Source organism: Ambystoma mexicanum, chromosome 4p (assembly GCF_040938575.1).
Source record: "Ambystoma mexicanum isolate Mex_15411 chromosome 4p, UKY_AmexF1_1, whole genome shotgun sequence".
NCBI lineage: Eukaryota > Metazoa > Chordata > Amphibia > Caudata > Ambystomatidae > Ambystoma > Ambystoma mexicanum.
The window spans coordinates 736,373,952-736,391,626 of NC_090927.1; the positions used below are offsets into that span (position 1 = coordinate 736,373,952).

At 50.5% G+C, this 17,675-nt stretch overlaps 1 protein-coding gene across 2 annotated transcripts in view; it reads right to left on the reverse strand.

The window, feature by feature from the left end:
- Nucleotides 1-17,675, reverse strand: part of PHIP (pleckstrin homology domain interacting protein) — a 2,101,228-nt gene that overhangs the window by 1,464,781 nt on the left and 618,772 nt on the right. For both annotated transcript variants that reach the window (XM_069606291.1, XM_069606290.1), the window contains exon 17: nucleotides 9,672-9,897. In XM_069606291.1, coding sequence (XP_069462392.1) covers nucleotides 9,672-9,897 — 226 coding nt within the window. The remainder of the gene's footprint in view (nucleotides 1-9,671; nucleotides 9,898-17,675) is intronic.

Sequence of the window (17,675 nt, forward strand, 5' to 3'; positions counted from 1 at the left end):
CCTCAACATGGAACGGAAACGGCCCTTGTTAATCTCAAGAGCCAGATCGACGAACTCAAAGATAAAAGGTAGGGCTGCCATCCTTCTTCTCCTAGACCTATCCGCTGCCTTTGACTTGGTTGACCATAAAATCCTTTGCAACCACTTGTCATCGGCAGCACACTTCTCCCACTCTGCGGTCGCATGGATCCAATCCTTCCTTGACAACAGGACCATGCACGTCTTATCACCCTTAACAGCGGCCGACCCGATTCCCATTACCTGTGGTGTCCCACAAGGCTCTTGTGTTTCGCCCACTTTGTATAATATATTTACAAAGCCCCTATTCGACAAGCTGGACCATCTGGGTGTCACCTACACCAACTATGCAGATGACACCCAGATACTCCTAACTCTATCCGGCAACTACAATTCGGACGCCAACCGAATCAATGAAGTCTTCTCCATCATTCAGGCATGGATGGCCACACATGGCCTCTGCCTGAATGATAAGACCAAACTGCTCCTTGTCGGCTCACCTAATACCATCCTGAAACTTAGCCCCAGTTATACCAACTTCACCGTTGATGGAAACACCATTCCCATCGCGAAAAGTTTAAAAACACTCGGTTTCTATCTTGACACGAACACTAACCTCGCCAAACAAATCAATATGACCGATTCAGCCACTGCCTACACTGGTAAGATTGCACCTTTCAACCGTTCAGAACTAAGGTCATCACCTGGCTACTAAAGAAATAACCAACATGACTGTATACTACTAAACTAATAACCAACATGACAGTATACTTAATGACCTTCACACTGTTTGCTACTTGCATTAACTGTACTCTTGTAATTTGTATATATGCTGCACAAATGTTCCATTGTATTCACCTATGCTTGTAACCTGATGCTTAAGCGCCCATATACCCCTGGGTCCGACGCGCTATATAAATAAACAAACCACCCCATAGAAACCCATAGTATAGCTTATCTTGCCTTTGTCCTTATCTCGTTCTCTAAGCCATCCTATCCTTTTCCTGATAACTTGTTAAAACTGTCAGCCTCATCCGTGCAACCCTGCCCTTGATTTCTAGTACAAGGGCCATCTATCTTTTCAAGTTTGTCTTTTGTAATCCTATGCCATTAGTCACATTTCGAGTGATCGGACTGGTTTCCAGCAAAGTTGGTGTTCGGCAGAAACCTGTGCAGTTCCCTTAGGGACCACTGCAAAAGGCTTAAGACTACAGGTGTTGGCAGTAAACCCAATTGGTAGCAGTCTGTACCACCCAGATTTACCTGGTAGCTGTGGCTGAGCAGCCAGACTTCTCTCAAGAAGAGTTAGACAGTATATAGAGTATACAAGACAGGTACCAAAATACAGTAGCACAAGCAAACACTGACAAGAGCTTTGGTATCAAGTATATAATTATTTATTAAAAGACACACTTAGAAACACTCTACCACCTGCTAATTTCATTTTTCAGTGTGTGTAGAAGGCCTAGAATTTGTATACATTTCTACCTAAATTAAATGGTCTTTTTTATGTGGTCTAATTGGAGAGCCCCTGACCCCACTCACTCACTCACTCTCCTGACAGTAGCTTTGACTGCTCTCCACATTTACATTGATTGGGTTTTGGCTAACCTCGGAGTTCTCGGTTCACTATAACTAGGGTGGCCTCCTAATATCTGTCCCCCAGGCCAGAATCTAGAAATCCATCTAAAAAATGACAAAAATGCTTGAAAAGGGAAGGTGTGTTCCCGAAGTGAACAGTGTGGGGGGAAAAAAGGATCAGAGGTCACTGGGTGCAGCAATGTTACTAGTCCCGACGTCCTGTCCGGCGCAGGGTGCGTGGAGCCAGGCGGCCCCCATAGATGGCACAAAAGTTCCTGAAGAACAGCTGTGCTGTAGATAGAATATCAGAGGAGAATCTGCAGGAGGAAGCAATCCATTAGAATGTGTATAGAATGCGTCTCTAGGACGGACTACTGCAACAGCCTCTTTCTAAATCTGCCTGCTTCTACTCTCCACCCTCTGAAACTCATCCAGAACAGGACTGCGAGACTTGTCCTTGTCCTCAAGCCCAGGGATTGTATCTCTCCAGCACAGAAATCTCAGCATTGGCTCCCAGTGGCTGGGACCCTCTGCATTGTCCACAATGACTTCTGGGGCCTGGGTCCTCAATGCCTCCAACTCTCTCTTCGTAAATACCTTCCTACTCAAAGTCTTTGCTCCTTCAACTCCCTCAGGGTCAGTCGCTTCTCCAAGCAACGAGTTGGTGGTAGATCTTTCTTCGGCTAGGGCCTCCCTCTGAACAGCCTCCCTGCCTCTCAGAAACTTGAGGAGAACCACCTCCATTAAAGAAGCACCTCAAGACATTCCTCTATGCTTCTGCATTCTCTTTTCCTCTCCCCTGCCTATTTCCTGTCTGACACTGCACTGGCTACTCTCCTATTTCAGGCCCAGGTCCCTGCCCGCCCAGTTGGACACCCGCACTGCCTCCTGGCAACCCTTGCACTAGGGTATCTGTAACCCTATAGTCCAGTCCCCCTACCTGCACTTTTGGACACCTGCTGTCTGCACTTACCCTTGCACCTGCCACCTGCTGGCCGCACTTCTTGTTTTGATCCCATGTACAGCACTGCCCCCTCCCCTTTCCCCTGGCACCTTTCCCCTCCGCCCTCCAATCTCAATGTCAATTGGCCTAGTAAGATCGTTGTCTCTGTCCTCCCTCTGTTCCCCCTTCCTTGCCTCGTTGCACCTTAAAACACTTGTGTATAGGCGTGTTACAAATGCTATATCATGTGTGACAATGGAGTATTTTAGTAATAGCGGCCTAACATTTACTTTGCATGTGAGTTTAAAGGTCTAATAAAATAGTATTTGTGTACTCCTGTGTTGCTTAATTTGTATGCTGTGTGTAGTCAACTGTACAATTACACCACCCCATATCTCCTGAAGTCTACCTCAATGCTCAGTCCATGCATACCTTAATAGTTTGGCTAGACCCATGTATCAATTACCCCGTTCACTAACTAGGGCGTCCTCTCAAAACCCTTCCACATGGGTAGTTCAAGAAATCCATCATAAACATGAAGAACTGGTAGAATTTAAGAATTCATTAGAGCATCTGTTTAAATGTAGATTTACCACAAACCCCTTGAGAAAAGCCCAACTTGTTTGTTAAAAATATCTAAAAAAGAACATCCAGCGTTTAAACTAAGTATCCCATTACATTTACAGAGGCTCAATGAGCTTATAAACCAAATGTGTGGTTAATGAGGATGCTCAAAGCGAGACTGGGTGTATTCGAGCAAAAAGGTAAGACTAAGTAAAATTCAATGCTAGAGAAGGAACAAGTTACTCACCTGTAACTGTTGTTCTCCAGCGTGGGTCTGGCATGTATTCACATGCTCATGAATATTCCCCGTCGTCAGGCTGGGAATCCTCGGTAAAGAAAAAATCAGTATCAGTTTCGTTTCTGATCTGTCTTTCTTAGTAGTAACCAATCACTGGTCTCTGGGTCACACTGCCCCCAGCCAATAAATGCCCTCTCCCTAAGCCCCACCCCTGGCAGCCATCCTTAGATTTGGTAGCATGTAAAGCAGCAGTATGACCAAGTGAAGAGCCGCAGAGGAGAGGGAGGGTTCGCATGTGAATCCATGCCAGACCCATGCTGGAGAACAACAGTTACAGGTAAGTAACTTGTTCCTTCTCCAGCATGGGATCTGGCATGGATTCACATGCTCATGAATATAAGAATACATAGCAGTACACCCAAGCACAACCACGGGAGGTGGCAAGGCTCAATATTAAGCATTACATAAAACTCAACATTAAGCATTTCTTACCTCCTCACCAGGCTCACCTTAAGCAAACAGGTTGCGCAGCACTGCCTGGCTGACTCTGGACGCCTCCATGGAATCCCGGTCGACGCAGTAGAATCTCGTGAGGGTGTGCGTCGACCTCCACGTAGCAGCCCTGCAGATGTCCAGCAGGGGCACACCAGACAAGAACGCCGTGGTAGCAGCGATCGCTCTGTTCGAATGGGCTCTGGGACGGCCGGGCAACGGTCGGTTTGCCAACCGATGACCGTGCATGATGCAGCCGGAGAGCCATCTGGAAATGGAAGCATTCGAGAGAGTCTTCCCTTGGTTCACAGGTCCAAGGTTCACAAACAGCTGTGATGTCTTCCGAAAACTGTTTGTGCGGTCCACGTAGAACTTCAGCGCTCTAGCTACATCCAGCGAGTGCAAAGTCCTCTTGGCCGGCGACGAAGGAGACGGGAAAAAGACTGGTAACACCAAGGGCTCGTTGAGATGGAAGTCCGACGGCACCTTGGGCATGAAGGAGGGATGCGTCCTCAGAACCACCCTTGTCTCGTGGAAAGTCAAGTATGGAGACTTGCAGGAAAGGGCCTGAATCTCTCCCACGCATTGTGCAGAGGTGATGGCCACAAGGAACGCTGTCTTCCACGACAGGAACTTCAACAGAGCCGAATGCAAAGGCTCTAATGGCGGGCCCATGAGCCTGGTCAGCACCACGTTGATCTCACATGCCGGGGCTGGAGCCTTCACCGGCAGGAACGATCGGAACAGCCCTTTCATAAACTCCTTCACCAGGCGATGAGACCACAGGGACGACCGGCCTGCAGTTCTGGTGTATCGGGAAATCGCTGCCAGATGCATCTTGATGGAAGCGTGAGCTAGTCCAGCTTTGGCCAGCGACAGTAAGTACGGTAGCACTTGAGAGGCTGTAATCCGTAGAAGGTTAATCTTCTGTGCACGGCACCAGACAGAGAACCTCTTCCACTTGTGTCCGTAGCACTTGAGAGTTGAGGACGCCCTGGCCTTTGCAAGAACCTCTCTGCAGTCAGGCGGGATATCGTACCCTCCAAACTCTAGTGCTGCAGGAGCCAGGCCTGCAACTTCAGCGACTCCGGGTAGTGATGAAGAATGGCGCCTCCTTCTCTGGAGAGATCTGCGTCCTTCGACAGTTTGACTGGTGGGGACGCTGACAAGTCCAGAAGGTCTGGGAACCATATCTGTCTGAGCCACCTCAGTGCGACGAGGATCATCCTGCACCGGGACCTCTTGAGTTGGTTGATGAGCCTGAGCAGCGACGGCGGAAACGCATACTGGAACAGGCCGTCCCAGGGTAACGAGAAAGCATCGCCCATGCTCCTCGGCTGGGGGAACCTGCTGGCGAACCTCTGGCACTTGGAGTTCGTCGCCGTCGGGATCCTGGCATAGGTCCCACTCGTGGCACGAGCGAAGCTCCCTGCTCAGTGAGTCGGTGATGGTGTTTTTTAACCCTGCTAGATGAAAAGGCACCAGGAACATCCCCTGGGCAACGGCCCAGTGCCACAGATCCTGGGCTTCCTTAGACAGGGCTGGGGATCTGTTTCCTCCATGCTTCCGGATGTAGAACATTGTGGTGGTGTTGTCGGTGAAGATCCTCACCACCTTGCCCTTGAGGGATGGGAGGAATGATTTGAGGGCCCAGAACACTGCTCGGAGCTCCAGTATGTTGATGTGGAGCCTCTTCTCCTCCAGGAGCCACAGGCCTCTCGCGTGAAGATCTCTGGTGTGCTCTCCCCACCCCTCCAGGGAGGCATCCGTCGTCACCGTCACCTGGTATGCTAGGGTCTGAAAGTCTGTGCCCGCGGCGAGATGCGCGTGGGTGCCCCACCATCGAATTGCTTGGCGGAATACCTCGTTGAGCGAGATCTTGTCCTCGAAGCTGCTTGTCGCTTGCGTCCAACGGGCATCGAGGAACTCCTGCAGAGGACGCATCGAAAGCCTGCACAGGTACACCAGATAGATGCAAGAGGACATCATCCCGAGAAGGGATTTGATGGACCTCACTCTGGCCACGTCCGCGGCAAGCAGATGCTGTACCTTGCCCAGTATGGCCTGCGTTCTTTCCTCCGACGGCGAGACCAAATGCGCTACTGTATGGAGCTTGGCTCCCAGAAACAGCGCGACCTGCGACGGAACCAGTTGGGATTTGGGGAAGTTGATGGAGAATCCCAGGAGCAGCCGGACGGTCTTTGCTGTGTGTTCGACAGCGAGTTCCCTTGTCCCTGCTCGGATGAGCCAGTTGTCCAGGTAGCGGTAGACGTGGATCCCCTGCAGGCGCAACCGCACCGCCACTGGTGCTAGGCACTTGGTGAATACACTGGGCGCCAACTTCAATCTGAATGGGAGGGCCTTGAACTGGTAGTGCCGCCCTTGGACTACAAACCTGAGAAACTTTCGGTGTCCTTTTCGGATGGGGATGATGAAGTACGCATCCTCCAGATCCAAAGACGATAGGAAGTCACCTTCCTCCAGCTGGCCCGGCACGTGCTGGAGGGTGACCATCCGAAAATTCTGTGCCTTGATGTATTTGTTTAGCCGACGCAAGTCGAGGATGGGACGCCAACCTCCTGTCTTCTTTCTGACAAGGAAGTATCTGGAGTATACTCCGGAGCCCCGGAGCCTCTTTGGGACGAGCTCGATGGCTCCTTTCTTGAGCTTTGCCCTCACCTCTAACAGCAGTTGAGGGACGTTGTTTTCCTTCCTGGCCACGGGCGGAATTTGGGGGCACTTCTTTAGAAATTCCAGGGTGTGCCCGTGGCCCAGTGCATCCAGCACCCAACGGTCGGTGGAAATGGACTTCCACATGCTGACAAACCTTGTCAGCCGGACTCCCACCTGGGTTCTTCAGCGGGGGCCCGACTCGAAGGCCGGTTCAGTCTTGCTTGGAAACGGCCTTGACGCCCTGGTGACGATGGCGAGATCCACCGGACTTGCCTCGTCCCCTGTAGGCTTCTTGCGATGAGGAGCGGGCCGCTTGACGGTAGGTCGAGGAGCCGCCGCCGAATCCTTTGGAGACACCTTGCTTGCCTCCGGAGTTTCGAAGGGCGGCCACCGTTGCTGCAAAACTCCCAAGGCCTGAGCTGTCTCTGTGTCGGTCTTGATGGCCTGCAGCGACTCATCCACAGTCTTTCCAAACAGATTGTTCCCATCGAAGGGCATGTCCAAAACCTTGGCTTGCACGTCCTGGCGGAAATCCGTCACCTTGAGCCACCCCTGTCATCGAAGGCAAACGCTGTTGCCCAACTGGAGGAAGCCGGTGTCGGCAATGTCCGTGGCCACAGTTATGGCGTGGTCCGATGCCACCTCACCCTCCTGCAGGATCGCCAGGGCGTCTGCCTTCTTGTGCCCCGAGAGGAAGTCCAACGGGGGGGAGAGGGGGGTTGATCTTGTACCACAATTCCCGGTCGTAGCGGGCCACGATCGCTAGGTCGTTGGCCGCCTTAATCCTCGTCGCCGCCGTCGAGATGACTCCTCGTCCCACGGCATCCAGCTTCTTTCCCTCGCCGTCCGGTGGGGAAGTCGAGGATGAAGCCAACCCCCCCCGCCCCGCTTTCTTCTTGGCTGCCGCTGAGACGACCGAATCCGGGGTTGGCTGCGCACTAAGGCACAACGGTGCGGTGTCGGGGACCCGGTACTTCTTCTCGTACCGGTCCCTCTTGGCAGGTGAGAACTTGACGAGTTCTTGAGGAGGTCCCTCGTCCCAGATGTCATCCAGCAACGGCACCGCGAGGACCGTCTTCCTTTTGGCGTTGCGCCGTTGGTAGAGGAGGCCTTCCTTCTCCTCAGGGCAGAGTTGAAAGAGCTCGGAAACCCTGGCAATCATGGCGTGGAAGGAGCCAATCTCGTCGGGCGGGGACGCCCGAGGAATCGGAGACGGGAGGCCAGTCCCGCCGTCACCGCCGTTGTCGTGGCCGTGTCTGTTCCCGTGTCGTCCCTCAGGATCGGGGAAGGCGACAAAGGCTGAGAAGGCTGTGAGGGCTGAAGGGGCACTGGATGAATTCTTCTCCTCTTGTTCGGAGGGCTTCCCGACGGACCGGGTACAGCTGGGTCGTCCGTCGGGGCAGTCTTATCCGCTTCTCCGTGCATAAGGCTTGGATTGCCGTCAAATGGCTGCTGAGTTGTCCTGAGGCTGGGGTTGCGACGGGCGTGCCAGGAGCGACGGTTATTCCTCCACGGGAACCTTGTCGTCGTTGCCACCCTCGCTCTCGTCGTCCCCCTCCTCGGGATTCCTCCCGTGGGGCTGGGCCTCTTCCAAATTCTCGGTTAGTTCCTCCTCGGAGGTTGTGTCTGTAATGGCCACCGCCACCCCGCCCTCTTTTTCCACCGGGGTCTTCACAGGGGTCTTCTCGATGGGCTTAAAAGAGCATTCCCTCCGCGGAGGCAGGGAAACTCTGGGCCCCGAGGTCGCCTCCACTGGGATAGCCTCCACAGGCTTCGCCAGGGCCGCAGCGACTCCTTCGATAGAGGCCTTAGCCAGGTGAATCAAGGCCTTCACCACCTTGGGCGCGCTTGAGGCCTTCACCTTAGGGGGAGGGTCACCGCCTCGCTCCCCCTTGGCATGTACCTCCGAGATCGACCGGGGCCTCTCCAGAAGCTTAGCCGGGTTCTCGTATTTCTTCTTCCCCGAGCCAGAGCGCTGGCTCGCGATTGATGGCGTCGGTGAAGGTGCGCCCTGCCTGGCAGCCGAGGAGCCCGACTGTTCAGCGCTCTCGGTGCCTGTGGACTCGCAGTGCTTTGCTTTCTGTTGGGCCCCTGTCGCCGGGGCGCCCTCACAGGACTTAGAAGACCGCTCAGACTTCTTCTCACCTGCTGGGCTCTTGCCTTCCAGCCAGTTGGAGAGACGGATCCGGCGATCCCTCATTGTCCAATCCGACATGTTAAAGCAAAATGCACAGTCCTTCTACATGTGCGTTTTCTCCTCGTGAAGGCAGTAAAGGCATTTCGAATGCTCGTCCTCCTTTTGTAGGTTGCATCCAGGGCAGATCCTGAACAGTTTGCAGGGAGTCGAGCTTCCCTTCTCCTGGGCCATGTTCTTCTCGTTTACAAGGTCGCCTCAGAAACTTCTGGAATCCTCCAAGAAGCGTAACTCGACGAAAACTTCACCCTTGAGGGGCGTAGATAAATCCGAAACGGGTCCCCGTTGATCAGAAGTAGAAACGGTGGAGCTTGAGGCTCGATTAAACCGAAAAATTAGATCAATCTCTTTGAAAAAGCGCAAAACGCAGTAAAAGCTTGAGAGCTATAGCACGAGGACTCCCAACACTTGAGCGTGCGGTAAAAATTGAGGATCGCTGGCCGGGGCGGAGCTTAGGGAGAGGGCCGTCATTGGCTGGGGGCAGTATGACCCAGAGACCAGTGATTGGTTACTACTAAGAAAGAGATCAGAAACAAAACTGATACTGATTTTTTCTTTGCCGAGGATTCCCAGCCTGACGACGGGGAATATTCATGAGCATGTGAATCCATGCCAGACCCCATGCTGGAGAACTGTTGGCGTTCATATTATACAATTCAGAGAAAGCTGCTAGTAAAATTAGGACTAAAACAAAACTCCATACAAAAGGCCCATGAAAAGCCTATGTTCCCCACTAGCCAATCCATTGTACCTATTGAGATAAGATCACCATGCTTAGTCAAAAAGTGTCTAAATTATGCAACCCCCTGATCTATACTGCTTTTTTTTAACAATTATATACAACACTATTAACTAAATTCCGAAATAACACATTGACACGTGACAAGCTACACATCCTTTAGACCCCACAAAAAGTCAGGAAGCAATGTACAAAACTAAACCCGTATATTGGGTGACTACATCCCTACCTGAGGAAGTAACACCCATCTGAGGAATAAGATGCTCATCTCTGCAGTTCTCACGCCCCGGAACCAATCTCTGATATCTTGTTGGGTGAGGATTGCCATCTACATCCACTAAGAAAGGAGGCGGCATGAGATGCGGAGCCTGCTGGGTCTGCTCATCTAAGACAAAGTTGTTAGCATCACGGATCAAAGGCCGATAATCACTGTGAAAGAACATTTGATCTGCTATCTGTAAATGAGAGAAAAATAGAAGGATTGATATGTATAAAATCAAGTCAAGCAGCAGAAGCATCACTGAGGGGGATGGGGATTTAGAAGCGGTTTTGTGTTTTCATAAAGCCATAAAAGTGCATGAACTACACTTCCATGAAGGCTACACTTCACAGATTTTCAGTAATGTATAGACAATCTCATTGTCATCTGGCACTGAAGCTTCAACGCAGACAGATGTACTGAAAAATACACATACTAAATTAAAGTATTACAGTAAATAACCACAAGTCAAACAAGCACTAGCAAGTTAGACACACTATATATGAAAACAGTAAAGGCTCTCTAAGTGACCCAACATGCTCTTGAAACCAGCGAGGAAAATAGTTAGTGGGGCAACATATTAACCACTTTCAAAGGTTCAAGACGAGAGAGTGGCAGTGGTGTCAATAACTAGGGAGATGAAGTCCAGCAATGCATAACAGTAAATTGTGTGTCTCCCAAAGACACAACCCGCACCTCTAAAACCAATGAAAACACGGCAGTCCTAATAAGCACAAAACAATCTCACTTTATATGTTTGAATATGAGTGAAATGGATTGATATATCACAAACAGTTGAATAAAATCACAGGATTATACAAGAAACAAAATTAATGCATCAAAATACCACACAGGAAACAAAGTTACAGTACTGTATACCAGGTAAGTAATTTTCTTAGTTTTAGGGATTTAAGGAAATTCGCAAATGTCTGTATATAAAAAGCAGCAGGATAAACCCAATAGATCTCTCACTGTTATGGAGAAAAGTTAAATAGGTTACATCAATATGCAGTCATGCTGAGCCAAATTATCAACATAGTAGTTTAGCGCTCCTAGGAGAATCTGTGAAGTAGCATACTGTGCCTCTGCCAGTGGGATCCAGACCCAAGTTTACTGAAGGAACAAGAACGAGCCAAGGGAAGAGGTATGACCAATGTTAACCATTAGAACATATTATTTATCTCAGTCATGTTTTTTGTTATTGTTGTTATTGTTATTTTGCATTTATATAGCGCCTTATATACCATTGGTATGGTCTGAAGGCGCTGGTAGGTTGAACGCCCTTGGGAACCGAAGTTCAGATCAGTAGAGGGAGTAGAGAGAGTCAAAGATGCGTGTGGGCACCATGTATGTGTGCAGCTTGTGTGGTATTCGTGTAATAGCTGCTTCTTAGCGGTAGGTGTGGTGGTTGAGGGGTCAGGAGTATGTGTTCGTTCTGGCAGGATTTATCCAGACCGGATGTGGCTGCGTTAGGCCTGAGGAGAACGCCTGGCTGGGGGTGTGTAACCAGCAGTGTTTACATAGAGTGATGTGGAGTATGTGACGGATGTTGGTATGAGAACAGTTATACCGAATGGTGTCATAGTATCTCTGTGTTCTAGTTGAGTGGTGGTGTAAGGATAGAGTAAGCATAAGGTGGGTTATATGGTCATTCGAGTGTTTTCTAGAATCTTCTAACGAGGCTATTGGGAACATTTCTAAATTCAACTTTAGAAACCGCTTGATGCCGCCTATGCGCGCCATGCTGGACGTCAGGGCAAGTATATATGGAGCTGTTCCCTCCATGACCTCCATTCCACCCTTTCTCCCTTGGGAATCAGACACTGAGGGACAGCATGGCAGATGATGTGCACATGCTATCCGCCAAGAGGGGCAGGTTGGGAGGGCAATGAGGAATTAATTTGTGGAACATCCATCAGATCAGAAACAATATTACATTGAGGTAAACAGTGCTCCAGATAAGATTTTGAAGTGGAAGTATTTTACTCCCTATTTTTGAAAGTTGGGCATAAAAGGATTATTTAGGGAGTAAAAACCTGAGTCCCGTTCCCAATGGGAGCATTTTTTTAAACAAGCAAAAATATGTTCAATTGTAAAACAGAAAGATGATTTGTGTGAGAAATACTTCTTTGCACCAAGTTATTCATCCACATTAAAAGATACAGTTGACCTCTTTCATAATTCTAGTTGTTTCTTCCTGTGGTACTACATTAACTACTGGTCCAAACATATCCATGGATCTGTTTGGGTGAAAGCAAGAGCATAAGCTCCTACGTATCTATTTCCCATGTTTTTATTGGGAGTATTTTTACTCCCCATTTGTATTTTTTGGGAGCATATGCCTATTTTTAGATAGTAAAAGAGGCTGATGCACCCATTATCTGTAGGGTTGGAGTTAAGTCCTTTTTTAGTCTAATAGATTATTTCCTCCCATGGATTCCTCATTTTTGATAGGGTGCCATAAAAGAACATCAATCTGGAAGAGCGAAGAACGCGCCAAGACACCACCTAGACCAGAAACACTCTGGGGCACTGCTTAACCAAATCAAGCAAGCAGTGGTGAAAAAGTTGAAGCAGTAATGTTTGGGAAACCCATGCAGAATGACCCACATGGCTGCTTGTCACAAATCCACAATACGGACCCACACCTCAGCAGGGCAGAGGTGGCAGCAAGTGGTTTGGTTGAATGAAGCCAGAGACCCTTAAGCACATCCTTCCGTGCCAGATCATAGCACTCCCAGATGCAGAGGATGATCCACCTTGACAGGGTCGGTTTGGTAATAGCTTTGCCAGCACAACTACCGGCATAACCTATAAAAAAAGCTGGTCTGCTACCCTGACGTCCCTCATCCAAGCGAAGTAGTAGAGCTTTGGCCCACACAGGGTCCAGGTGATGGAACCTCTCAGTCTTGGTAGGGGTGAGGCAGAGGATAAAATACAGCAGGCTGGATATTCTGAGGGAGATGAAAGACCAAAAAAACCTTGGGGAAGAAGAACAGTCTCACTCGCAAAGTAACTTTCTCCTTGGAAGTATGGTGGTTTAACTTTACGCCTAGTGCTCGCGCACCAGTCTTTTGGAAGAGACGGCTACACAAAAAGATTACCTTAAGGGTGAGCAACCTTAAAGAACATGAAAGCAGGGGCTCAAAAGGAGCTCCCATGAGAATGTCCAAACTAATTTGAAACCCCACATAGTACAAAAAAATTGGCTTGCTGTAAAAAGGTTGCACAATCCCCATAAGAATTTCTTAACAGTGTGTGGGGATAGTGAAAAAACGAGCCTGCTCTTGGGTCCTCTTAAAGACAGATGGCAACAAGTTTCCCCTTCACAGTGCCAATGAAGATTACCCAAGCTTACAGACCAGGGAGTCTTTATTCTATTAAAGAGACAGAGGCGGGCATTGTGCTTCAACTTCTTAAACTTAACACTTCAGCAGTTTCAACATTTAAACGTTTGAAAACCAAAACAACTTTATTTTTTAGCAACTAAATCCAACAGTCCTTCTCCAATCCTGTAGTTCTGCATGAGTCAGACCACGGCTGGGAGATCTCCTAGCAGTGCGCTGTCGAAAGTCAGGTTCCCAGCTGATATTGCTGACCAATAGATGCCTAACGTCCTGAACGTATTCCTGTCTTCCAAGACAGAGGCTAGAAAATTTGAGAATAAACACTTCAGGGGCAGAAACAAGATGCATACTTCATCCCCTACACCAGTCCTACTTGCCCCACACAGAGTAATAGTTCCTGCGGGTGGAGGGAGCCCACGAATCAGTGATAAGATGAGCAGCTTTGCTCCAAATGCCAAGCATAGATAATCTCCTCCAGACACCCTGCAAGCCACCAATGGCAGGGTATCCCTCACACTGAGTGGCTGATGCATCCCAGCTGGGTCCGTGAGCAGGTCTCGCCCCTATGGTAGAATGCCCGGGGAAACCAAGGAAAGTTCTATCAGAATTGGAAACCAGGAATGAGACTTCCACAAAGGCGCCATAACTACTACTCCAGCCTTCTCTCTGCAAATCTTTGCTAGAACTCCGCTCAACATTACGAAGGGAGAGAACGCATACTGCAGGGTTCTGTTCCAGCAATGCACAAACGCGTCAGTCCCTAATGCGCTCAGATCTAGTGTCCAGCTGTAGAAATTGCAAGTTTGTGGTTTCAGCCTGGATGAACAAAAAGGTCTAGGTGGATAGAACCCCATAAATGATTCAACTATTGTAAAGAACCCTGTCGGGCTTCCAGTCAATGGAGTCCGCCAGCTAAATACGATACTGTGCCATGCCGGATATCCCGGTCTGCAGGCAGTAATGCCAGAAGTCCTTTGCTAGCTCTGCTAGGAGTCTGGGCCTTGTACCGAAATGCTGAGATATTGTCGATTTTCAGGAGGATGCAGCAGTTCGCCTTGTCCTTCGTAAATGCTTTCATCAAAGCACCCAGCCAATTGTTCTAGACAGTTTATATGAAGATATAGCTCTTCTGGTGCCCATTTGCCTCCTGTCTCTACGGTGCTGCACCGGACCCCCAGCCTGCTCTGCTTGCGTCCGATTCCATGGTCAGATCTGGTCTGTCTCTGAAAATGGCACACCCGTTCTATGTCTTCATGTTTTGCAGCCACCACTGGGATTCTGTCCTGGACTCTTGATCTGGTGAAATCCTCCGATATCTGAGAACCTGCTGCAAATGCCTGATCTTTAGTCTCTGCAGGGCTCTGGAATGGAGAGGCTCCGAAAATATGGCTTGAATAGAAAATGCTAGCAACCCTACCATCCTTGCTAGAGTGCGGAGGGAGAGGACTACCTTCCTGAGGCACGCACCAATCTCCTCCTTGATATCTCATCTTCCTCGCTGGAAGTTCCAATATCTTCTTCCTTGCGTCAACCACAAACACTAGAAAGTCCAGTCTCCTGCTCGGGACATATCCAATTTCTCCCGATTGAGGAGGAAGCAACAAGTTACTTATCTGTAACTATTCTACAGCATGGGTCTGGCATCGATTAAAATGCTCATGAATATTCCATGTCGTCAGGCTGGGAATCCTCTAAAGAAAAAAATCTGTTTCAGTTTTGTTTCTGAACTGTCTTTCTCCCAACAAGCACTCACTGGTCTCTGGGTCATACTGCCCCAGCCAATGACTGCCCTCCGCCCTAGCCCCTCATCTGGCAGCCATCTTCAGATTTGGTAGCAGGTAAAGTGGCAGTAGGACCAAGAGAAGAGCCGCAGAGGGGTAGGCGGGAGGGTTTGCATGTGAATCCATGCCAGACCCATGCTGGAGAACAACAGTTACAGGTAAGTAACTTGTTCCTTTTCCAGCATGGGGTCTGGCTTGGATTCACATGCTCATGAATGAAGAATACATAGCAGTACACACATGCACAACCACGGGAGGTGGCAAAGCTCAACATTAAGCATCTCAACATTAAGCATCTCTTACCTCATCGCCAGGCTCACCTTCAAGCAAACAGGTTGCGCTGAACTGCTTGGCCGACTCTGGACTCCTCCCTGGAATCCCAGTCGACGCAGTAGAATTTTGTGAAGGTGTGCATCGACCTCCACGTAGCAGCCCTGCAGATGTCCAGCAGGGGCACACCAGACAGCAACGCCGTAGTAGCAGCGATCACTCTGGTCAAATGGGCTCTCGGACAGCCAGCTAACAGTCGGTTTGCCAACCAGTGACAGTGCGTGATGCAGCCGGAGAGCCATCTTGGTTCACAAGGCCAAAGTTCACAAACGGCTGTGATGTCTTCTGAAAACTGTGCGGTCCACGTAGAACTTCAGCACTCTAGCCACATCCAGTGAGTGCAAAGTCCTCCCAGCCGGCAACGAAGGCGACGGGAAGAAAACAGGCAACACCAAAAGCTTGTTGAGATGGAAATTCGACGGCACCTTGGGCATGAAGGAGGGGTGCATCCTCGGCACGACAATCGTCTCGTGGAATGTCAGGTCCGGAGGTTTACAGAAGAGAGCCTGTAGCTCTCCCACTCATGCAGAGGTGATGGCCACAAGAAACACTGACTTCCACGATAGGAATTTCAGAGGCGCCGAATGCAAAGGCTCGAATGGCAGACCCAGGAGCCTAGCCAGCACATTGAGCTCCCACGCCGGGACCGGAGCCTTCACTGACGGGGGAAAAAGTGGAAAAGTCCTTTCATGAACTCGTTCACCAGGCGATGAGACCACAGCGACGACCGCCCCGGAGTTCTGGTATAGCGGTAGATAGCCGCCAGATGAATTGTGATGGAGGCATGTGCCAGCCCTGCCTTGGCCAGCGACAACAAGTACAACAGCACTTGAGGGGGTGTAATCAGTAGAGGGTTGATCTTTTGTGCATGGCACCAGACAGAGAGCCTCTTCCATTTAGGTCCATAGCACTTAAAGTCGAGGAAGCCCTCGCCTTGGCAAGTACCTCCTTGCAGTCCGCAGGGATATCGTAGCCTCCGAACTCTAGTGCTGCAGGAGCCAGGCCTGCAGGTTCAGCGAACCTGGGTAGTGATGCAGGATCGCACCTCCTTACCTGGCGAGAAGATAAGCGTCCGTCGGACGCTTGACTGGAGGAGACGCTGACATGTCCTGAAGGTCCGGGTACCATATCTGCCTCCGCCACGCCGGTGCGACGAGGATCATCATGCACCGGGACCGTCTAAGTTGATTGATGAGTCGCAGAAGCAACAGCAACGGTGGGAATGCATAGAGGAACAGGCCATCCCAGGGGAAGGAGAATGCATCCCGCATGCTCCCCGGCTGGGGAAACCTGCTGGCAAACCTCCGGCACTTGGTGTTCGTCGTGGTCGCAAGCAGATTGATCTGGGGATTGCCCCATCGACAGAATAGGAGGAGATCTACATGATCTTGCCAAAGCTCCCACTCGTGACAAGATCGCAGCTCCCTGCTGAATGAGTCGGCGACGGTGTTCTTCACTCCTGCCAGGTGAAAAGGTACCAGGAACATCCCTTGGGAGATGGCCCAGTGCTACAGATCCTGCGCTTCCCTGGAGAGCCAGGGATCTGGTGACCCCTGCTTCCGAATGTAGAACATTGTGGTGGTGTTGTCGGTGAAGACCCGTACCACATTGCCCTTAAGGGACGGAAGGAAGGACCTGAGGGCCCAAAACATGCCCGGAGCGCCAGGACGTTGATGTGCAGCGACCTCTCCTCCAGGTGCCAAAGGTTTCTTGCGTGGAGATCTCTGGTGTGCATGCCCCATCCCTCCAGGGAGGCATCCGTCGTCACCGTTTCCCGATGCGCTGGGTTCTGGAACCCCATGCCCGCCGCGAGATCCATGCGGGTGCCTGAACTCGCTCAACGGAAAGTCTCGTTGAGGGCGATCTTGTCTTTGAAGCTTCCCGCCACTTGTATCCAACGGCCATCGAGGAACTCCTGCAACGGTCGCATCCGCAACCTGCACAGACGAAAGAGGTAGATGCATGACGACATCATGCCGAGCAGGGACTTGATGGGCTTCACACTGGCAACTTCCATGGTCAACAGCCGTTGTACCTTGCCCAGGATGGCTTTTATCCTCTCCTCCGACAGTGAAGCCAGCCGCACCACTGGAACAGAGCGTACTGCGATGGCACCAAGCAGGACTTTGCATAGTTTATCGAGAACCCCAGTTCCGTGAGCAGGCGGACGGTCCTCACTGTGTGATCGACGGCGAGTTCCCTTGACTTCGCTCGGATGAGCCAATCATGCAGATAGGGGTGGACGTGGATCCCAAGCAGGCGCAGCCGTGCTGCCACCGGCGCCAGGCGCTTGGTGAAGACCCTTTGTGCCGACTTCAAACCGAAGGGCAAGGCCTTGAACTAATAGTGCTGCCCTTCGACCACGAAGCGCAGAAACCTTCGATGTCCCTTGTGTATGGGGATGTGGAAGTAGGCATCCTCCAAGTCCCCTTCTTCCAGCTGTCCCAGCACGTGCTGAATGGTGACCATCCAGAATTTCTGGGATTTTATGTATTTGTTGAGGCGGCGGAGGTCTA